At 38.9% G+C, this 25,114-nt stretch overlaps 2 protein-coding genes across 5 annotated transcripts in view; one reads left to right on the forward strand and one right to left on the reverse strand.

Moving 5' to 3' along the window:
• LOC143898842 (uncharacterized) overlaps window positions 1–25,114 on the reverse strand; it is a 95,213-nt gene that overhangs the window by 34,154 nt on the left and 35,945 nt on the right. The window lies entirely within an intron of this gene.
• On the forward strand, window positions 1,494–19,431 carry Scrt (scratch). 2 transcript variants are annotated; one of them, XM_077408250.1, is made up of 4 exons: window positions 1,494–1,843; window positions 4,988–5,044; window positions 13,691–14,564; window positions 15,018–19,431. In XM_077408250.1, the coding sequence occupies exons 1-4, from the start codon at window positions 1,501–1,503 to the stop codon at window positions 15,691–15,693; spliced, it is 1,950 nt and encodes a 649-aa protein (XP_077264376.1). In that variant the 5' UTR covers window positions 1,494–1,500; the 3' UTR covers window positions 15,694–19,431. The 2 variants fall into 2 exon arrangements, with proteins under 2 accessions (XP_077264376.1, XP_077264377.1); XM_077408251.1 differs by lacking the exon at window positions 4,988–5,044.

Below are 25,114 nucleotides of genomic sequence, written 5' to 3' on the forward strand. Positions count from 1 at the left end.
TCTTTTTTGATCGTTTATAATTCAAAAATTGTGGAATTATGTATCCGTTTTTGTTTTAATAAAGAAATTGATTTTTCTCCTTGTCCAAAATGTTCCCCAACTTTTTACGAGAGTGCGCCGGCCGCCGATTAACGACTGCGATAACGTGTAAAGAATTCGCGTTCTACGCCACTGACAATGGCAACACACGCTCGTTTCCGTGCCACGCGCGCATATCACGTACGCGCAACTACAACGAGCGACCTGCAGGAATCGAGAACCGACATCAGCACTTTCGAGGGGTTATAGCTGTGCACGACCCCTCGTACGAGACCATCAGCAGCAGCAGCAGCAGCAACGGTGGCGGCAGCAGCGCCATCCCTCGATTCCGTCCACAGGGGAGCCGCAACGGAGGGACGCCGGGGGTGCTGCTGACTAGTCGAGCCTGCAGTGAGTGACGAGGACAACCTCGTGAGCGTGACAGAGGTAGAGGCCGCCGCGCCGTGGAGAAGGGATAAAGGGCCGAGGGGATGGTAACGCGGAGCGGCAGCGCCACCGACTAAACAGTCGCACCCCATCGTCGCCGTCGTATTCGAGGCCACCCCCTGTCACTGGCGAGAGCCGCGACAGGGAGCGACCGGAAGAGTATCGGACGGACGGGCGGGCGGACGGACGGACGGACGGACGGTTCTCAGTCAGTCAGTCAGTCAGTCAGTCAGTCGGTCCACTCGGTAAGTCTCGGGGCGCAAGAGAAGAGTCACCCCCCCGGACAAACACGGATACAGACACGTACACAGTATCACACGAAGATACATACATCCCCCGCGTGCACAGGCATATTTACCCATCGTACGAGAGCAAACCGGAGCGGAAAGTACGGAGTATAGAGTAAGTCTCCTCAACGATCACCATCTCGAGCGGACGCGGAAAACTAAAAGAGACCAGAGGAGACTCGCGAGGATTGCAGGCTGCTGGCGAGCTGGCATGGTGGCGGTGGTGCATCCGTTTAAGGAGCCGCCCTCGCCGCGCCGATGACGAGGCTGCAGGTGCCACACCAGCGCGTACCACGTAGGACGAAGGCGAAGTCGGCCAGCGAGCGGCCACCCAACCGAGACGGTTTCATCGTCCACCGGTCGTCCGACGGGCCGCAACCACCACAGACGGCCGGGCTGGGTGACGGACGGGCGCGACGTAGACGTCGACGTCGCGTAGACGACGACGGCGACGACGTCGTCCGCGGTACAGTAGGCGTAGCAGCCAGCAGCGACGGCGACGGACGCGCCGTAGTCGCGACGATCGTCGATCGTGACGACGTCGGTGGCGTCATCGGTGCAGGTGCGGTTGGTGCTGCGGTTGTTGGTGTTGAGCGTGTCGGTGGTGGTGTGCCGCGTGGGTGTCCCGCTCCGAGGTCGAAGCCGTTGTTCCTGGTGACCGGGCCACCACGACGACGACGGCAATCGCCATTGCCAACTACTACCCCTGGTGTCGGCGGCCTTGGGACAACGGATCTGTATTGTCATTATGCCACGCTGTCTCATGGCGAAAAAGTGGAAGTGGAATCAGTGGCAAGCGCGCGTGGACGATCAGCAGAACGAGCAGAAGGACGCGACGCCACTCGGGGTCGTTCTGCAGGAACAACAACAGGCGCAGCATCATCAACATCACGCTCTACATCAGACCGCGGATGCGATGGAGAAGCGCAGGCATGAACCCGAGGACGAGGAGATCGACGTGGTCGGAGACGTCGATAATCACCACCAGGTCGATCATCAGCAGACCTGCTGGGGACCGCACAGTCCCACGGCGGGGGCCACGGCCCCCAGTCCGCCACCCCTCAATGCCTCCGGCGCCCTTTACTATCATGGTAAGTGAAGCTCACGAGGGGCCCTTCCTGCTCGCTTCAGCCCCCGCGGCAGCATGACGCGGTCGCACGAATCCACCCGCTTTTACGCGACGTATACCGTTTGCGGGGTTGTAGGGTTAGACGCGCCACGCCCAAGATTGAGGGGTTTTCCCTCCAGGAACGTTTGATGGGATCTGCGAAAAAAGGACAATGTGGAGATCTCGTCGTTTTTCTTTCTTTCGTTTATTTCCGCGGAAGCCAGTTGTTCCTACTCCGAAATGATACGGCGGAGTCCGACCATGCGTCCGAGCACGCAGGGTGACACACCCGTCTATTACACGCCAGCGTGCGCTATAGACAGATTGCGGTAGCTGTTTAAATGCGCCATGATTACGGCAGCACGATGGCCCGTCGGGAATGCGGGAAAGATAGGCCTGTTAAAGGTCGTGGAATCGTGCGTGATTACGCGATCACGTTTCCGCGACCTGTGGGAAACCGCCCGCAAAGTAGTCGGCCATGTGTCTGCGTACGATACATGCGTACATGGCGACACACCCGTTCGTAAATCGTCGATTGCATTCGACCTTGACGAGCGTTCGGCACCCTGAACATTGAGTCACGAGCCTAATATATCATTAAACTTATTTCGCTTATCGCATTTATTGAACTCTTTCAATCAAACAGAGTGGAAGCTGATTGCGTTGACGTCGGGGGTTGTTGTGTAACCGTCCGCGTATCCATAGAACGGTCGAATTGGTTTTGTGACGTAGATGCTGATGAGAATACGCCTATACGATACAGTCAAGTGGGCTATTTGTCGAGTACTCTTCGTGAAGCTGTTTTTGCATTTATACCTTAATTGCTATAATAACATTGCGTGAATTCCGTAATCGTACTACATATGAATTACGTAATCGTACTAAAAAATCTGAGGAAAGCAGTTCTTTTTTAGTATTAGCAATTTTAAAACATTCGCAACAATATTGGAAGGCTTTTTTAAAAAGTAAAAATGCTTGGACACTTTTTAAATTTTTATTAATCAATTTTTTATTTAATATATTACATTTTCTCATACACACAATAAATTTTTCAAATTTAACACATTTTATATGTCCGAATTTGTCCACTCTAATTTTCATGTTAATTTAATAGAAGACAAATATGTAAATAAAATAAAAACTAAAAAATAAAAATATAAAAAATTAACACAAAATTGTGACACGTGCTAGAAGCAAAGTTCATGTTAAATTAACGTATTTATAATGTTAAATTTAATTAAAATAAAATGTTATTCTTTCTTCTTTTTTCTTTTTCTTACAGAAGACAGAAGACAGCGTAGCAATATATCTCTTTACAATACCTATATAACATAAGAAACATGTCGATTTAACAGATAGGAACTCTTATAGAGAGGAAAGTAAGACAATCTGTTCATTTTAACATATAAATTGGGTTATTTTAAATTTTAGAAACGGTGAATATTAACGCAGAAAAGTCAAAATAACACAATGACATTTTGTTACATTAACTAACACAAGTGTATGTTAAAAATTTCTACACGGGTAGATTTCAACACAAAATGTTTTTCTTTTACTGTGTATTACATTTTAACATATTATCATATATATGTAAAATACATGTAAAAATACAAAAGTAGCAGAAATTTCTTTCTACCATTTAGGAATGTTATTATTATTATTTAATAAGATAAGTGTCGTAAAATAATATAATAAAATTATTAAAAAATTTATATTCTTGTTATAATATGTGCGACACTTACATAAATTTACTCTGTAAAAACCGGGCATATATAAAAATTTTGCGTGCACAAGTCAATCGCTAACACTTTGAAGCTAACGCCTATAAGTAATCTTGAAAGCCAGGACTACAGAGTAACGACCTCTTTTTATCTCATTTCTGTAGCTTAAGACAGTGCAGTGCGCACGTGCTCGTACAATGGCGCAAATGACGCTGTTATGTAACAAGTGTTCTCTGCGTGTCGCTATGTGCCTCACACGATGTGTGACTACGATTGAGTTTTGCCAATCAATTTCTTCAACACTTTCGACACAATTCAAGATTATGCAAGACTTTAGTGCAACGTTCACCAAAAAAGCAGAAGATATGTATTCGAGTAACTTGATCGAGAAACTTGATTGAGTGATTTTTTTCAATAAATGTTTAAAATAATTGTTTTTAATTAACACATCTAGTAATTTTATATTTAATATAAATTTTTCAAATCTAAAAAATATTTTACAACGAAGCTTTCGTCCATAAAATAAAGAATTTTGTGCCCGCCATTTTTTATGTACGAACTTTTTATCGTAATTTTTAATGTTTAAAAAATGTTAACAATTATTTATGTGTCTGCACACACATTTGCAAATATTAAATAAAAAAATTATATAAAAAGTATCATAAAGTTTATCCATTATCGCAGAGATTAAATTTCTAACAGGATAATAAATTACAGTCACGCAAGAAAAGCGTAAGGACTTACGTCTGTTAACAGGTTTCATCGTCCTTGACTTTCGTAGCGCGATTAACGATTGGTTTTTACTCACTAAGTAATGTAATATGTTATGTGATATGATCTCACTACATTTTTGACTATTGCCTCTGTGAGGCGAAGTCGAGGATAATAATATTTCTTATAGCAGAGAATATATCTTAGATAGAAATAATACTATATTAATCTTTCCATAACACTCTTATCGTGAAAGATATAATTTAATTAGAAAGTCTAAACAGCTCGTTGAAATTATCCACACGCACAAAAAAATTTTATTACCAAGATTTCATTATGGATATCTGACATTTTTTTAAATTTATGTATTTTTATTTCCTGCTTATTAAATATAAAATATTAAATATAATACACAGTTATCGCAATACAATAGAAAACGTTTTATTACTTGAAGCGTGTAAAGCTTTAAAAATTAAAGTATTAATTTATTTTATTGTATGTCTTCATACAATCAATTATCATATAAATATTATTAGATGCTTATTTTCTCTCTAGATGCGAGAATAAATAATAGCTATTGCAAGTATATATATAATTCAACAGTACAAAAGTATTACTTCGTTTAATTATGTAGACATAGTTTGATAGATCAAGTATAATTATTTATACTTGCTGTTTTTGTTTTGCGCACACAGGGTCGATAAAGATCAGAGGCGATAAACCGACAGGAATGTGCGGAATGTTCATTCAAGGTATACATATAAATATGCTTTATGGGCTATATCTGTGATCTGTGATAGATAACGTAGATATAGAATTCACCTAGAAGTCATAGATAATCCATGCCACTTTATACATCACTCTACATAATCATTTCATTGTTTCCTAATTATAAGATGTTAAATTAGATAGAGCCAGAAATTATCACGGCATTAATATATAAATCTGATTTAATCCGATACTTTGGATAAGAGGCTATATTCTTCGATTTATTAAAAGCGGACTTTTTTCATTTTTATTCCGATGATAATAATAACGCCAGCGAAAATAGTAAATTCTTCATTCGTTTAAATACTTTAAATTATAGTGTTTCGGAAAAGTATTTCTTATTAATCAAAGAATTGTGACAAGTACCATATTATACGCCGATATATAAATAAATATAATAATGAACTGTAAGAACGAGATCTTACAAGTTACATTCTTTTCTCTCTCTTTCTTTTCTTCTATAATATCTTTTATAAAAACGTTCTCTTTTAAATCCACTTACGCATCATTCTATACATATAAATATATAGACAGCGCACTCAATGACTGCCCCAATATGACGAAACGTGCAAATTAATTAATAAATAACAATCTATTAAGGTATTCCTTTCACGGAGGAGCGTATTTTGTAGGCGCTTAAGCAGGGCCTCAGCAAACTCTTGTATATTGCATTAAACTTATATAAAATCAAGTTATAATTGATTATTATGTTTAATTATAAGAAAAAAGTGAAAATATTATGTGTATTTAGAAATTTTTCATTTTTCGGTAAATTTTACTGTCAGAACAATATGTCAATATGGCAACGCTGCGCTTTTCAGGGCGCCGCGTGTAAAATGTGAAGTTGATAACAAAAGTGTCAATGTAAGTGTCGCAATTTCATCAATCAAAGAATATTGTGACATTTTCTTTTTATCAAAGAGATATTTTATAATAATAATGTGTGATAAGAAACATAACAAGTGAGGAGTAATGTGGGCAAAAATAAGAAACAATTTGTGAAAATAAAAGTTGATAATAAACCGTACATTATGAACTGAAGTGTGACATGAGCGCACAGCTTGCAGCGCCAGCGTTGCCAAATAATTCCTTGAAAAAGTCGCCATAAGAAATATTTCATCTATAAACCACATTTCAAGTCAACTTTTAACATAAATATTTTGTTTAAATATTCGGTGACTCTGTATTTTTATCGGCACTATCGAAAGTATAGAGTTTAGCGAATATGTAACGCGTAGCGCAGTTAATATTTAATATCTTAAATCTAAAGATAAACAAATTATTACATTGAAATGTAGAGAAAATAGACTTTTTCGATAACGTCACATATAAAATATCGAATTTTCAAAGTCATAATTCTTCTTTATATGTTCGGTAATGTGGTTTAATTTTTTTCTAGCGTAAAAATATGCATTTTAACTTTCTCGTACCAAAAAATCAGTTAATTCTTAAGACTTTGGTGTCATGAAAGGAATACCTTAATTTTCGCTGTTGCGTCGCTTCCAGCATACTTCAATCTTCGGGTTGCCTGAGAGAAAAAAAAGACCGGATCGAAAGGAAAAGCTCGGCATTAACATTAAACGCAACGGAGATTTTTATCGGCCTTTAAAAGGGCCTAGAATCAACGGACTTGTGGGAGCGCGTGCGGAGCATTCATTCGCCGTTATTGATTCCCCCCTCGCCGTTTCCATACAACCCTCCTGCACGCCCCGTGCTTCACCCTTCCCTCCTCGACCCACCGCACAACTGCGCTCCTTCTGCCGTTGATGAAATGCACTTGCAGACACAGTCGCTCTCTTTTACCTCTGTGTTGACTTTCCTTTATTTCAGCCAATAATAGGTACGCGCCAGAGTTGATCGATCGCGCGCGCAGCACACTTTTCTGATTTATCGCGAGAGAGAGAGAGAGAGAGAGAGAGAGAGAGAGAGAGAGAGAGAGAGAGAGAGAAGTGCCCGCCTTCTCCTAGAACTCTCGCAAGGGTCCGTCGAAGGGAAAAATAGTACCTTGCGGGAACAGCGTTTGGTACGAGGCGCGTCTGAAGTACGTGATGATTCTTACTTCTTGTTGATGACTAAAACAAAGTTTTTTTAAAATCAAAATGCGAAGTTTATTAACTATGGCTGACGAAGGAAGAAAATGTTTAAGCAAATTATGTTTTGACTGAAGCAATAATTTTATTTATTTTTTTTAATTAAAATCTATATAATAATATATATACGGACAATAAGAGCCAAGCGTGCCGTTTTACCGCTGAAATTTATTAGAAAATACATGTGGTCAAAAATTACGAACGAGCTTTTACACATAGCTATTTATTTTTATAGCTATTTTTATTTAATAAATCTGCAGCACCGTCGTGTGTGATGACTGACATTGTTGACTTGAAAGAGGAAGAGCGCACACAGTTATTAAAATATTCAACGCTTTGGAAATTGTAAAAATAGATTACAAAGTAAAGGGTATTCCACGTTAAGATAGGCAAAATGCCACTGTCAATGAAACGAAAAAATAACTTTGGATCTGCATAAGTACACTAAAAAAAGAATTTTCTACAATTTTTCCGACCATCCATCCCTCCTCCTTTTTCTAGTAGCACCAAAAACCGCTTTTTTCGAAAATTATTTTTTTTCTCCGGTTCCTTTATGTTAAAAATTTTGAAAAAATTTGAGAATATAGCTTATAAAAAGTACTTAACACACAATTTTTTTAAGCTTTAGGCGCGTTGAATACTTAACCTAAAAAAATAAAATAAATATTTGAATCAATTTTTTTCTAATTTTTTTGATAGTTGCAGATCTAATTACTCCAGAAAATTGTATATTTTAGTGTTCTACATGTATTAGAATTTTTTCAGATTTTTCGGAATAGTGGGCCGTACTCAAAAATGCGAAAAACCCTATTTTTAGCCACTTTTGGGCCTTTTATGGTCCTCAAATGATTGATAGTGCTTTAACTGACTCTAAAATAAACATAATATATTACTTTTGGATATATGTTGTCAATATTTGATACATTTCTATACGTCTCATATGTTTTTGAGCATAAAATCAGTCATAACTCAACGAGAAAACTCTAATTTTTGTATAAAAGTGCTTATTTTTCGTCGATTTCTGGATTTTTGGTTATTTTATCTAAGTTTTTTTGCATATGATTGGTAAATGTGAATATAAATATAATAAAAAATTGTACTTCTTATACATATATTTCAAATAAATCGTTCATTTATTCAAATACATACATTTTCATGAAAAAAATTAATTTTTATGATTTCATGATCGATCGTCTCTTTAATCCTCCTCGTCACTATCTTCCTCAATTACTGGTGTTACTTCTTCGAAGTCGAACAATGATATTGTAAATAAGACAAATAAGACAAATCTTATTTACAATATCAACCTGATAGTGTGGGACTCAACGATGTCAGACGTTATTGCTGTAACTGCGCTAATGGTAACAAAACTATAGAGTGTTGCTCGTATATAGCCGCCATAGTTTTTTACCTGTCTCATGCAAGATACTTGTCAAGGATTATTCGACCAGCTGAGATACTTACAACTTACAACATTTACTACGTTTACGCAAGCGTTACTTCTGTAGTAACTTACGATATATCACTCGTTTACGCGGAGTAAATTATCGTAAGTTACTACAAAATCCCGTTTACGCAAAGGAATTATCGTAAGTTACTACAGAAGTAACGCTCGGGTAAACGTAGTAATTGTTTGACTTCGAAGAAGTAACACCAGTAATTGAGGAAGATAGTGACGAGGAGAATTAAAGAGACGATCATGGAATCATAAAAATTAATTCTTTTTTCATGAAAATGTATATATTTGAATAAATAAACGATTTCTTTGACATATATATGTATAAAAAGTACAATTTTTTATTATACTTATATTCACATTCACATATGCAAAAAAACTTAGATAAAATAACCAAAAATCCAGAAATCGACGAAAAATAAGCACATTTATACAAAAATTAGGGTTATCTCGTTGAGTTATGACTGATTTCATGCTCAAAAACATATGAGACGTATAGAAATGTATCAAATATTGACAACATATATCTAAAAGTAATATATTATGTTTATTTTAGAGTCAGTTAAAGCACTATCAATCATTTGAGGACCATAAAAGGCCCAAAAGTGGCTAAAAATAGGGTTTTTTGCATTTTTGAGTACGGCCCACCATTCCGAAAAATCTGAAAAAATTCTAATACATGTAGAACACTAAAATATAAAATTTTCTGGAGTAATTAGACCTGCAACTATCAAAGAAATTAGAAAAAAATTGATTCAAATATTTATTTTATTTTTTTAGGTTAGGTTAGGTATTCAACGCGCCTAAAGCTTAAAAAAATTGTGTGCTTAGTACTTTTCATAAGCTATATTTTCAAATTTTTTCAAAATTTTTAACATGAAGGAACCGGAGAAAAAACATAATTTTCGAAAAGAGCGGTTTTTGGTGCTACTAGGAAAAGGAGGGGGGATGGATGGTCGGAAAAATCGTAGAAAATTCTTTTTTTAGTGTACTTATGCAGATCCAAAGTTATTTTTCCGTTTCATTGACAGTGGCATTTTGCCTATCTTAACGTGGGGTACCCTTTCCACATAAAGGAAAATTTTTTCGATAAAGCATATTTTAATAAACGAAGCCTGTATTTTATTCGATGTATAATTATTAGTATTTTATTGTTTTGGCTTCCTCTATGAGGAAGATTGCTATCTCAAATATTGAGAAAGCTATAGCGTAAAACACACTTTTCTAAATTTCATTAAAAAAGGATGAGCCGGATGAAGAAAAAAACAAGGAAGTAAAAGAAGATAAAAGGAAAAAAAGAGGTGGCAAGCAGTTAAAAGAAAGAAATGTTGAGCAATATTTGCGGAAGTTAGAACAATCACGGACATTTCTAAAAAAATTCAAAATTTTTTTTAAAAATGAACCCTTTTACCGATCATCGCCTAATTCAATACCAACCTTCCTTGAATGATACTCTATCGATTAAAAAAAAAACAGCCCAATATCTCAATATTTGCGGAAGTTAGAGCAACCACAACATCAAATGTGCACATACATACATACATACGGACGGGTTTTTTTAGACGATATTTCGACGTTGTACAACAATCTGAACATATTGGCAGAAAAAACTCAAAAACCAATCTTTTTGTTGGTTTTTTCTACCCCTATTTCATATATAATTAATTTAAATTTAGTTGACTAGACCCAACTTTATACGCAATTGAAGGTTCATATACAGAATTCACGAAAACAAAGCTTCCTCTATGAGGAAGCAAAAGACTATTTATAGTTTTTCAACAAGGTAAAATATCATCCTGTTCGTTAAATATGCCTATTGTCGAATATAACAACAAGAAAACGGTGGGGATCCTAAAGTGAAGGCTGAACTTCCTCGACGTTGGTAATGTCAACATTGCTAATCCCGTTTTCTATGTCATATATCTATATCTGTCCTTGTCTAACGAGAGGCATCTGTCCTTGTTTCGATTGCTGCGCCATCTCTCGCTGCACGCAATGTCAACCTGAATGTGCTTTTGCACATATAAAAGTTTATTTAAACTAATTTTTTTTTCTAGGCTTTCAATCTTAGATCTAATTGCACGATATTGTTCTTAAATGTAGTCCCTAGGTCATGCCGGTCTAATTTTGTGGATATTTATTGTGGAATTTTTGTACAAAGCAAATATTGTCGTCACGTATACCAAAAATTAACAAAAATATTAATTTTTTCTCGTTTTCGATATAAATTCGACCACCATGACCTAGATTTTGATGCGTACTTTAATTCTAGACAAGAATTTTGCATTTCTATAAAACCAATTAAAAGATTAGTGCTAAAAAAACCGGTATTACAGACGGCTTTAGGATCCCCTTAAATTATCCTTTCTAAAAAAAGGCATGTTAAATCGATACTCGCATCTCTCGAAGTCTTCTCGAAAGTTTTGAATTGCTTTGTTGGCTCTTTTCTGCGATGCTGATTGATTCTGTTGCTGCGCTAACTTCGTGAGCGGCTGTCATAGCATATTTTGACAGTTGTGTGTAATATTAAAGTTAAATAGCGCGCGCGAAGCGCGCGTCTGTGATGTCTAGTTATTTAAAAAAACAGTAAATATAAATTTTTTCAGAAATAGAAAAAGCTTTCGCACAAAATTGTTCTCCATTAAATTCCTTATTTGATAAAAATTATTATTAACCGTTATTATTAATCATAGCTTTGCAATATACTTTAAAATAAACTTTTTAATATATTTTGTAACAAAATTTACTTTTTTTTTTAGCACATATATTCGTGGTACAACATTTTTCCACATAATTATTTGGCTTCAAGGAAAGATTGAGTAAAAAAAAAATGTCCTTTCTGTAATGATGATCAATATATAACTAAAATTATTGAGACGTTTAAATCAAAGATATGAAAACGGTCATTAATTCCCTGCGTAACAGTGTCTTCACTGCTTACGGCATGGGCTTTCGTATTATACGTAATCCGCTGGACGGCACGCGTATCGATTTCATGGCGCAAAACGTCGAAAGTCGTGTTGCGTGCTTCATCGCATTGTCAGGAACAAATAAAAGAAACACAAATGGAATTTAGACGGCATCAATAACTAATAACAAGGTACCATCCTGATATAAAGAATTGTACATAATAGCGATTTAAAACGATGCGATAGAAGACGCGAGCTTATCCAAAACATCTAGAAATTGACAAATCTCGAAGAATATACAGGGTTCTCCAGGTCAGGTCAATGAAACTTCAGAATCTCATAAAAAATTGAATTTGAAACAAAAAAGTTCTTATATAAACATAAATCCGGAAACACTTTGTTAAAAAGTTAGCACGATGGAGGGAGTCAATATTGCATAAATGCCAAAAGTGCATTAATTAAAAATTATTTTTCTTTTTACTTTTAATAAAATTGTTGTCCTTCTGAATGGTCTTATTAATGTATAACTTTTGTAATATCCCTTTTTTTAAATAAATTTTGTAACGAAACGTTTGCGGACCTATATGTTTATATAAGAGCTTTTTTGTTTCAAATTCAATTTTATGTAAGACCCTGAAGTTTTATTGACCTAAAACACTCTGTATATATCATATTGTTATTCCACTATCATTCGCTTAATAATAACGTCATGTTAATTTTGTTAATTACTTTTTGTAGTTTTGTTTTAATAAGTATTAAATATCATCATACTCTATCATCTACTTTTTTTCGCTACAAGCCATTATAAAAGATAATGCAAGAGTATACTTACATACGCGAAGATTGAACTAGATGGATTAATATCAATTTTATAATTACCTAAAATTTACAATAAAAAATTCTAACTGATATTAACCGATCAAAAAGCGTAACTGTAAGCGTCAGAGAAATGCCTATTTTATAATTTGGCAAAATTTGGCGCTGATTTATAGAATATATTCTTGAAATATCGTTAGCACAAGTTTTTAGAAAACGGGTAGTTTTGCGTATACAAATTTCAACATTCCAATAAATTTCCTAATCAATTATTTAAAATCCTTAAAATAGACCTATTGTAAAAAAAGCCTCTAATTGTAAAAATAAAATTCTCAATGGTTGAGGAGCTGGTATTTTTATTGCGATGGCTTAATAATGCGTACTCTCATATAACGACGGTAAAAAAGTAGAGTATTTGAAAGAACACGTTGTTAGACGCCGTTTGCATTCCGCTTGAATTCTTCCCGATTTTCCCTCTGCCTCTGTGAACAGCGATGTGAGCTTCGCATTTCGTCCCTAGACAACCCTGGCGCAACAGCGAGCGACGAGCGACGCGCAACAGATACATACCGCGTTATTATACACCTCCGCGTTCACGTGCCGCGCGCTATCACCACTACTAGCGCACCCGGACTCCTGCACCCGACTTTTTTTCCGTTCCCTTTATGCCCGTTAATGACCGTATATGGTGGAAACAGCTGACGCGCAGGAAATGAAACGCCACGCAACTCTCGTGAGTGATTCACGAACTCGAATATTCATGCCGCCGAGAATGAGTGAGATGTTATACGTGTATGCACCGCACTTTCGTTACCCTTTCGCTTCGTTGTGTGTCGCGAATGTTTCATTCGAAAAAATTCTCAAGAGGTTATTATAAATTGGATAGCAGTTGCTGTCCGTTTCCACTACGAACGTTTCGAGCATTTTGTGTCAAATATGGTTGTCCAATTCGCATTTTATGTTTGCGCACTTTATGACTTACATATTGAACAAATTAAAGTCAAATTCACAGATATCTTATCAATAAATTATAAGAAAAAATACATAGTAGATAAACAAATAAACGGCAATATTCCCAACTAGGATTACTGGATCGCTGATGCATCCCGACCTCTCATTAATTAGTAAATTTAGTAGTTTAGCGCACAAATTAGACACAGAGCGTACCGAAACGCTTACTCTTTTTTTCGTAAAAGACATAAAATAAATCACCGTCATGATTAAACGCAAATAATATCCTTAATGATTTTATCGGTATTTATTAAAAAAGGAAGATAAGATGCCTTTATATATAGTCGTCAATAGCCTATTTATTATAAATTATGTTTATAAATTAATCCATTTTTTTTCCTCTTCCAGGCTACACGCACGAGGCATGGATCAATCACGAGGAGCCGCCCAAGTACGCGACGCTACGTTCCGCGGCGGAGCTAGCGCGTCCGATAGCACCGTCACCGCCGCCTCCGGTCGCGCAGCAAGAGCTGCCGGTTCCAGTGCTGACCGGGCCGGGTCTGCACCAAGCGTCGCCGCATCAGGCGACGGTCATCGCCATGAGCCCGTCATCATCGTCGTCCTCGTCCTCGTCCTCGTCCTCGTCCTTGTCATCGTCCACCGCAGCGTCGCTATGCCTGCCGCCGCGAAAGAGCCTCTCGATGTCCTTCACCAGCACCGGCACGGCGCTCTCCTTACCGCCGAAGAAGAAGGACATCTACCGTCCTTACAGTCTGCAACCGATCTCGGAGATACGCACGTCCGCCGAGGAGGACCTGTCCGCCGCACAAGCCATTCTGGATCTTAGCGCGTCGCCTGCCGCACCCACGCATTCCGTTTTTATTCATACCCTGTCGCCACCGCCGCCGCCACCGCCACCACCACCTCCGCCCGCCGCCGCCGCTGTTGCTGCAACGCCGAACGTGCCCGCATCGCAACAGCAGCAGCAAGAACAACAGCAACAGCAACAGCAACAACAACAGCAACAGCAACAGCAACAGCAACAGCAACAGCAACAACAACAGCAACAGCAACAGCAACAGCAACAGCAACAGCAACAGCAACAGCAACAGCTACAACCAGCGGCGACAACGGGTATACAATCCATACCGGTCTCCGTGCTCGTGCCGGTGCCTAGCTCGCAAACTAATCAGCTACGCCAACAGGAGCAAACGCCACCGCAGCCGCAGTCGCCTGCAACCGCGGAAGCCACCGGCGGAAACTGCAACGTCGGCAGGGATAGGTGAGTCTCGTACCTTCAACAATTTAACTCCCTTCCCCGTTTCTCCGCCTCCTCCGGAGCAGGAAAGCGGTAATTTCCAAATTGTGAAATTCTGACAGTATTTACGAACGCTTTGAGACTATTATCTTACTTATGTTTTTTCCTTGCAAACAATGCCATGGTCTATCAAGTAACATTAACATTTAACGTTACCACTAAAAAAAACTTTGTAGGGCGTACAGTATGAAATATAGAAATTATGTTGTAGATTTTACATCCAACGTAAAATTTTTGGACATATTATGCATTTAAGAAGATAAATAAAATGACAATAAAGCTTGTTCACACAATTTTTAATGTTCCTGTATCTATATTCGAAACATCTGAGCCTACAATTGAAGCCCCCAAGCAGTCTAAAGTCCCGAAAGCCCTACCGTCCGGGAATCATCATAACTATGTCCACACCTTCAACAGCAACACCACCGGCAGCAAGACTGTTGCCTACACATACGAGGCCTTCTTCGTGTCCGATGGTCGATCGAAACGACGCGGTGGAGGCGCGGGCGGCGGTGGCGGTGGCGGCGGCGGCGGAAACGGTGCTGCTATACCCGACAAAGAGGCAGCCCAGCCGGACAGGCCCAAGTTCACGTGCACCGAGTGCGGCAAGCAGTACGCCACGTCGTCGAACCTGTCGCGGCACAAACAGACGCACCGCAGCCTCGACTCCCAATCGGCCAAGAAATGCATCCACTGCGGCAAGGCGTACGTCAGCATGCCCGCCCTGGCGATGCACGTGCTCACGCACAAGCTCGCCCACAGCTGCGGCGTCTGCGGCAAGATGTTCTCACGACCTTGGCTGCTGCAGGGTCACCTGCGCAGCCACACCGGCGAGAAGCCGTACGGATGCGCCCACTGCGGCAAGGCGTTCGCCGATCGCTCGAATCTACGGGCGCACATGCAGACGCACTCGGCCGACAAGAATTACGAGTGCTCGAGATGCCACAAGACCTTCGCTCTCAAGTCCTATCTGAACAAACACCTGGAGTCGGCGTGCCTGCGCGACGAGGAGATGCAGCAGCAACAGCAGCAGCCGCAGCATGCCAATAACAACGCCACGCAGCACCAACAGAACACCAATCGAGGATTGTAGCAGCGCTTCGAGAACGAAAACAACGACGCCACGAGAAGCGAGGACTCGAGAGAGAGCTAGCGGTGCCCCATAATCGCTGCTTGATCGCGAAGAAGCGCAAGGGTACGAAAAGCGGAGGAGAGGATATAAGGTTTGCCGTAGATTTTAAGTAGAAAAGTGCCAGTAGAGACAGAAAAGAGAGTTAGAGAGGGAGAGAGCGCGAGAACGAGCGAAAGAGAGAAAAAAAGAGAAAGAGAGAAAGTGAGAGTGAAAAGAAGAGAGAGAGCGAGCGAGAGAGAGAGAGAGAGAGAGAGAGAGAGAGAGAGAGAGAGAGAGAGAGAGAGAGAGAGAGAGAGAGAGAGAGAGAGAGAGAGAGAGAGAGAGAGAGAGATGAGTAGAAAATTAGATGGAAAGAAAGGGAGCAAAAGAGAGGGAGAGCATGAGTTTATTAATAATGTCTAACATTAATAAAAACGTCCAGTAATATTAAGTCATAAAAAAAGAACACGTCGAACGATGACGTCCACACTGCAGAGTCTAGTCACTCTAGTCGATTATATACCTATTACATTATATGATATTATATTATGATATTATATATATTATTATATACATATAGTATATATATATTTACTAGCGCGTACGATTCTAGTCCGCGAAGCTCGTTACGAAGACATTATTTATTAATACTTAGCTGCCTAAATTAAAACGGGGAGTAAAGCAAGAGATCTAGAGATTCGCCAGATCGACGATGGATTCCATAATCGCGGTTCACGAGCCGCGTTCGTCGAATCTCGATCACGGCGCGGCCTCGATCTTTCTCATTTTCGCGCTGCGCGATCGATGATCGAGGCCGATGATCACCGTAACACCGAAACGCGCAGGTGTGATTGACGATCCCCCTCCCCACGATTCGGGATTTTAATTTTCATTATTCAAGAGATTGCAAACAGAGAACTAACTGTTAATTAAAGAGGTATTTTTAGAGAATAGCAGAATCTAATAGCAGAGAACTAATCGGAATCGATTAAAGATTACCTATCTTATTTATTACAGTTTGTCAATAATTTAACCAACGACTTTAAGCAATTCATTACTTGGGACAAGTCAAGTATTACCAAGTATTAGCTACAAAATTACAATAATTACGCTATGATCGATACAATATTAATACGGTTGTTCGCACTTAAAATTATCAAGAGTAAAAAGGAGTTAACGGTCGTTCGCGGTGGACGTTCTTATTTAATATTTCATTTGAGCCATTGGGATAGAGAAACGATGAAAGCTATAGCTAATCGATAGAATGCGGTAACCAACGACTGCACATAGTCGAAGTATGCCACGCGCCGCGTTACCTTCGATAAGCAAACGAGTATTCTTATTACAGATTCCGATGACGCTTCATGGAACTCTTTATCCTTCCTCATATTTCATGTCGAGCCAAATCGTTAACGCACACCTGCGTATTTCGCACGATTATGCGATTTACGCGCCACGTGTAACACGCGCATATTTTCAGCGACTATATCGCGATATCGAATCGGCGCGAAATGGCGAAAAAATGTCGCGCGAAGTGTAGTCGCGGGGGGTAGTCGCTTGCGCAAATCGACCGGTTGCGATCGCAAGCGCGCGAGCACGCATACGATATCGCAATAAACGGAGACTAACACGTTACACACCACGTACTTAGAGCAAAATTTGAGTAATAGAATGCGTAATATTGTTATACACATATTTTATAGAAGCAATATAAGGGAAAAAAAATATGACGACACGTACGGTCAAAGCAATGTTTCGACACAACGAATTATATAATTATACATGTAGAGGCGAACACATCGAAGTTTAACGAAGTCTCGAGCAAGAACCGACGATATATGCTTAGGATGAAAAACGATCGCCCAATCCACACCCCCTGGTCTATTTCTTGTGTTAAAATTCCCGTAGAGGAATCTCGAATGTCAAAACAGTATGGATTTTTTTGTAGTAATACATAGTTTGTGCTTTTGCATTTTTAAAATTACCACTTTTAAACCACTTGATTTTAAAATTATATTTTATTATAATATTATGTTAATTGTATCAAATTTATGGCTCTCTATGTTATCTGTAGTAATAATATGGATTGCTGTTATTGATATCAATTGATATTATACAGGCAAAACTAATAAATTCTACGCAGTGCATTCTACTAATTGAATATTTAATCACGTTTACGAAAAAAATCACTAATCACATTTGCGTGATGAATATTAGACGCTGATCCGCTGATCTACATATTGAATGTTAGCAGAATAAATTTGTTGTATTCATTCATAATTCAATCAGCATATTACGTTATGTCACGGTTATGAAACCTTATAAAAGATGATTATTAATTTCTTCCTAACAATTAATTGATATTTCTATATTTCAAAATAAGGTAAAATCAATAGAATGTATCATTGTGCATTTAATCACGAATTTAAAATACTTTTTTACATTTTTTTTATCCAACGAGAGAGAATAAAATCGCAATAAACGCGATTGGAGGGGTGTGGACAACACGCTTCACGTCGCCCAGTGGAAAAAAATAATAATAATTGAACTAATAATTATCATTACGGCCGATGAGCATGCGGGCGATCTGCTCGATCATTTTTTTCTTTTGCAACAATCATATTATCAAAGAGCGATAACATATTTCGCGCATGTACTTACAATAGAAAGAACCTCGCCGCCAAAAGTTGCAGGAAGAATAGAACGAACAATATTTTTCGCGTAGCTCGTTCCGAAATGGGACCGAGTCTTAGGATCGGCCGGCAATGCTTAACGCGCAGTGGAGCTTTGTTCGATTTTTTTTTAAATTCCATCTCGCGCAACACTAGCCGCTAATAAATACGCCACGCTGCTATTAATGCATATATAGACATATAAATATACGGCTATAGAGCAATAAACGATTAAGCAATACTAATTTATTCGCGTAGCATACAACGAAAATCCGCAATATTGCGCACCGCTCCCTCGACTTACGTAAGTCTCATAATTTTCTTTGGCTGTTTCTCGTTCGTACGCGTCCTGCGTTTGTCGTCGTTTATTGAATCATTTGTTTGTGCCGTATTCTTCGTTTTACGCTTATTTTCTTTATATAGAGATATTGTTACTTTTTCGATTTCATATAATAGTCATGGTACCACAATTATTTGTATTTATTATTGACAGATTGTCAAGATATTGAAATGCATGCAAAAAACAATATATTACATTGTACATATTTATATATCGGTGTGATACATGAGTTATCAATTTTAAACTATTTTTATGCATTAATGCAAATTTTCATCATTGAAGCTATTTCGCCCTTATATTTCTCATGTATTACATATTAATTTCTTGACAACCTCGTCGTATATTATTGACATTATTATTGTATTTATTATATTATTTATTATTAGTATTAGTATTTATTATTATTATTATTACTATTATTATGCTAGTACAACGATTCGATACAACGATTGATACTCATGCGTTTCAAATATAAAAACTAAAACACGTGCAATTTTCATTCTTATTTGTAAAAAATGAAAATGCCGCCGCTCCGTGCGACAAGCTACTTTATTTTAAGATAGTTCCGCGGGTATAATTACTAGTCGATACACTTAAACTTCCGGATCGTGGTAATATATGTGCATAATATAACATTTATATACTATACGTACACGTGAACAGAACGTCCTCACTGGAAGTAGGGGTAAATCTTAAAGCAATTCCCGACACTTTATTAAAAAGGAACAACTATCCTGTAACAATGTTAAAGAGTTGCCATTTTATTCTATCTTATTTCGACAGAAATTGTTCACCATGTCCATCTGTTTTTAATAAATTTCATTACTTTTTCTAACGAGACAGCTATTATTAGGAACCGACAAAGAAAGAACTTACAATTGTCATCAATATTTTATCAATATTTTATCAATATTTTGCACAAGAATTCTTCTACTTTTGTAAATTATTTATTATTTATTATTAACCCAAATATATCTAATATGTATCGATTTATATCTCAAGCAATACTTAATACATAACAACATATTATAATTGGCGATCACAAATTCGAACAATTGGAAACAATTAATTGCGTATGTCTTATTTTCTCACAGAGGAACTTGTTGCTTTCGATTTTACCGCCGGTCGTGGGACATCTTGTATATAGTCGCAACTCATAGTTTCAACCGTGTATAGAGAGAATGCTCGTCGGACTTAAATGCCATTATGAAAAAAAACAAACCGGAGTTTTAAAAGGGAGCTACACGATCGAAAGGGAGCATATATATATCCACTTGTTTTCTCACGATTTGTAGACGCGCAGTAGAAATTGAACAGCTGTAAAGCGCCAATTAGAAAAGAACGGTCGGCGGCTATAGTCATAATTAAGCGGATGGCGAGGGTTCGTTGTGGGAATTGCGTCGGTTCGTTAAACGGTTATCTAGTCAATTTCTTTCTTACCTTTTTTAATGCGTATTGTTACGCGACGAAGAAAAGAGTCATACCCGCTGCGGAAAATTTGTTCCCGGTAATTTATTTTTTTAACTCGTTTAAGCATAGTGATTAACGACTATAGAACAAAATCTTATAGAAAGACAATTAAAGAATTTATTAAAATTACAAATATACTTTCCCTTCTCGCCCTTTTCAAGTAGTAGGACAATGCGATGTAACGAGCGCTGCATAATTTAAAGTTAATTATAAGGAGAAGGGACGCAAAAAGTTTTCCTGTGATCAATCTCAGTAATGATCTCCGCTAAAGATAACGATTTCATAAAATTATTGAATTCTATATGATCATGCAGCGATATGTGATCATCAGCTTGGTTATTATTTAAATCTATATGCGGTCCTTGCTGCAAAAGTCACATCCTTACTTAATTGGAACGCCGATCTTTCTACCGACATTAACGTCTTTAACGTTCGTAGAACTTTTAACGTTTTAAAAACAATCACCATACTTCTCTCGTACTTCCCTTGCTTTTCTTTCGCGGATATGTCATTGCCTTAAATGCCAACAGAGCGGCTACTCCTATAGCGAATTTCTCGAGCCTCGCCAACAGTTGGAGTCGAGGCCGAACTGTCTCGATTCAAGCTCAACCCTGTTATGTCGTGAAATCGATGTTACTTAGAGGTGCTCAAAGAAGTGTGTACAAAAACATAAGAGAAACAGAATATAGATAAACAACATTAAATTTGATGGTATATTTATTGATAACGAGAGACGAATGCGGCGAATATACTTACGATTTAGCGGGTAGGAGCTCTATCGGGCGTAGAAGTAGAAAATAAATGCGTTTCATAGCCGATGCTCTTGTGTAAATAATCCCTATCTTACTCTTACGCTCTTTAATCGCGGGATTGTAGTGACACAGTAAGCTTCTATATTGCTATATTGTACTATATCGATTGTATATGCAATTGGTCGAGGGAAGGGCTCTTTTCGTAAAAGTTTGCACTATTGATACGCGAGAATGTGTAATTATCTTTTATTTTTAAATTTTCATTTGTACATAACGAACGTGACTTTAGTTTAATCGGTTTTGCACTAAGATTTTGTCATTTTCATCATTAAATCCATGTTATATAAGAGCTTTCACCCATTTGGATCAAATTAATTTGTAAAATCAATTTATTTTATTTATACTTTAAGTTTATCATTTGTATTCAAAACGATTAGAAAACTGATTCATCAACGGCGGTCGCGCGCGAGAGCTCAAAAAGTTTTTGTCGCCATTGTGGTCGGTGATACAAGTAGATATAACGCAAGCAACGTCACATAACATGAGACCATTTAAAGATACATTTTTAATACTATATTACGCATTAATGAATATTTAATAAAACGTAATGGTAACGCACTTAAGCAGCCCATGTACTATAAGCAATCCCTAATCGCCTGATGTCGCCTATAATAATTTAGGGCGTCGTTATAACGCGTAACAGCGCGATAAGAAATAAAAAACGAGGAACCCTTCCCCGTCCAGTCAAAAACTTAAATCCTCCTCTTTCGTACTTTCCGCTTCGATCTGAAAAACTTTGGCTACTAAAAAAAGCCTTCTCATGGCGTGCTCGAGAAGTCGAGGTCGGAATCAACGTCGGAAACGTACTCTCTTCATGGCGCAGTATAAACAACTTCTGCTAATAAAACTACAGAACGTGTGCGCAATAATTTCGTGCGACCGACGCGGTCGGACGGAGATTCTTTTACGCACGCACACCCTTGCTACACGTGAACGTACACACGTAATGGCACAACACACACACACCCACACACGTACACACACACACACACACACACACATGCACACATGCGGCAGACCTCTCTTGACTATTAGTCCTTCTACTCTTCCATCTCGAGTGTCCTTGCACCTCCCAGTGGTTTTAAGGTCAGACGGCCGGGAAATTCCGGTCGAGTCGTCGTACTCCCTAATTGGCATCAAGCTCGCCGCCGTGAAAATGGCCACGCTTTCCCGTACTATACGCTTCTAGCTCTCGCGTCTCACACAGTCGCGCTTTCGTTTTCCACGAGGATTTTTCTCTCCCACGCTCCCGGCTCTGCTGCTCGCGATTCATCGAATTTGACTATCCATTTTAATTAAGTCGCGCTTTCCGCGACCCCGGGCGAAATATGCTGCGCTGCCGAATATATATATTTTTTATCAAACTGATATCTCAAACCACCGTTTAATTTCGCCGTAATATGAATTAAAGCAAGTCTCTCCCCCCCTTCTCCCCAACGGAGGACCGCCTATAAAACCCACAATCCACATCGGGGTGAATTCGCGCCCGTGTCATTTTGTTTTAATCTACGTTTGATTTAACTTTAATTTAGCCCGCGCACAGGTCGACCGTCATTTCGCTCCAATTTACCTTTGATTTAATTGCAATATCCGGCCGCGCCCGACCGTCGTTTTATTTCAATTTATCTTTGAATTAATTGTGATTTCCGTCCACGCCGTTATTTTGTTTTAACTCGCGAGGCCGCGTATTTATTTGAACCGCACGCATTTCCGAACCGCCCACGCCGTGGAATCCTCATTTATCATCGTCCCCCGTAATACGCGCGTTCCCACTGATTGTGAGATGTAAAAATCAAATGTATCTAATAGAATTTCCAATCGAAAGTTAATAGAATTATGCTTAATAACGATATATTGGATGGCACGCGTGGGCAAATCGGAGCCGACTATGTTCCAGGAAAGAATGGAGCGCGATAATAATCAGTCTCTGAGTAACGTCAGACTGTCGAAAAAGGTGGCTAACGTGCGTGAGTTTTTTAAATAAAAAAAATATCCAATTTTTGCGCGCGCGCGTGCGTCAATTCAATCTCCCCGCGGTCGTTGCAATTTTATCGCCATTGATCAACGTGCCGATACGCGTCCGCGTGTAATCTGCGCTAGTTGGGCGTAATTTTCAGAAAACGCGCGACACACGGATGTACACGGAAATAGGGGTGTGCCCGGAAATCGCGCGATACACGCTAAACGGCGAGCAATCCGCTTGTCGGTGCCGGATTCGAATCGCGTGCTCGTAAATCGGTACTTTCGCGCAAAACCCACGTGTGTGTGTGGCACGCGGTGCGAACGGAAAAGAACTTGACGAGGGTCCGATCGAAGATAGAATAAAAATTGACGGTTTTTTTTATCGCGCGACGTATCTCGATTATTTATCCGAAATGAACGATTTTGGCGAGGGCGCGAAAATTTTCAAGGCGGCGAGAACACACCCAAGCAGCACGCATGTCCAAAGTCGGAACATAAAACGTCATAAAGATGTATTTAAGACGTCTTCTTATATGTCCCGATTTTGAACACGGTGCTGTCTGGGCAGCTTTTCGCATTCGATCGACACTCTCGGATCTATCTCACGATGCAACGAAATGATTCTCCTCTCAGATAAGGTATTCTGTGTTAGACACAGACCAGATAAACGCGCGACATACTTTTGTAATCCTTCCAACGAGGGCCTTGACAATTTTTTAATCGTTTGTTAGCTGTCTTAGGCATAAGCGAGAAGAAGAGTATAAAAAAGAAACAATTAAGAAAGGAAGCGGAACGTTTCAAGGAGTGATAACGTAAGAGATAACCGTCTTCGGATCCGAAATTACATGCTACTCTCTTTACTCTCAATCGCGATTAAGCGTGACCAGTTTTTACGGTTATCGTAGATCGGTCGAAAGTCCAAACGAGGCTAATTGGGCAGCCGTAGGCTGTCCAAGTTTGCTAAAACGAGAAAACAAAATCGTTAATTACGGAACGTTTCAGAGCCAGTCGCGTACCGGCGTTAACTATGATTAAGTGAATATTCCATTTCACTATTTATATCATAGTGTATCGTAATCTACGATCTAAAAGAGAAGATAACGTTTACCGGAGATTAATGATGGAAAACGACTTTTAAAGTACGGAACACACACACACACACACACACACACACACACACACACACACACACACACACACACACACACCGAGCGTACGTCAAATTTTGTCGAAAATGATAATCGTACCAAGCGGTGGATCGACATGTTCCTCGAATGAGGAATCAAATATTTCATACGAACGCAGAAGCACAAATATTCTAGTTACGGTGACCAAATTACAACTAAAGTAAGCAGATTTGACCTAGATATCGTCGGATTCATAGCGTATATTTTAAAATCTCTCCCCGTTTACTTCAAATACGGTACACGAAGTGCTAGGCAAACGCGCGTTATGAAGTGATTATATCTTAGATCGTTAATTATGTTCTGTACTGTAACCAAAACGTTGTAGGATAACGGCGTTAATCACTTGACGGGGTTGTCTGCAGAAATTGCCGCTGAGCTAGTTGGAATATGTCATATTGGGGCTCTAATGCACGTCACGTAATTTACATTGCAATATCGCTATCATCTATCAGTGTCGTTATAACATGATTATCATTTACGATGACATTTCGCAGGATTGCATGTGCAGTCGGATAGATACCCTGACAATATTGAAAAGGATGAATGGATCTGACTTTGATGTAGGGAGAAAACGTTGTTAACGTTTGAGGTCCAATTTAATTCATAACGTAACAGGAATGCTTACTAATACCATGGTATTTTAACAATTTATTATTCATGTAATATTATTAAAATTGATATTACAATGCTGCAGTATTATCACACAACACTTGACGTGAATCTCACATATATTTGGTACCAACACTACCAACGTAACGACAATTCAATGCAATGTATACCAATAATGTTCAACGATAAAATGATACTATCGGAGTAAGCATCCCCGGGGCAAGTGTGACGATGAGAGAGAATTCGCGTTGTATATCCAGTATATATTCAGAAGATCCCGGATACCCTAGACCCCTTTTCCGTCGATAATAAAATGCGCTTGACAGGACGACACTTAGAGATCCATGTGTT

Source organism: Temnothorax americanus, unplaced genomic scaffold (genome assembly GCF_048541705.1).
Source record: "Temnothorax americanus isolate GAGA-0224 unplaced genomic scaffold, ASM4854170v1 Scaffold24, whole genome shotgun sequence".
In the NCBI taxonomy this organism is placed as follows: Eukaryota; Metazoa; Arthropoda; class Insecta; order Hymenoptera; family Formicidae; genus Temnothorax; species Temnothorax americanus.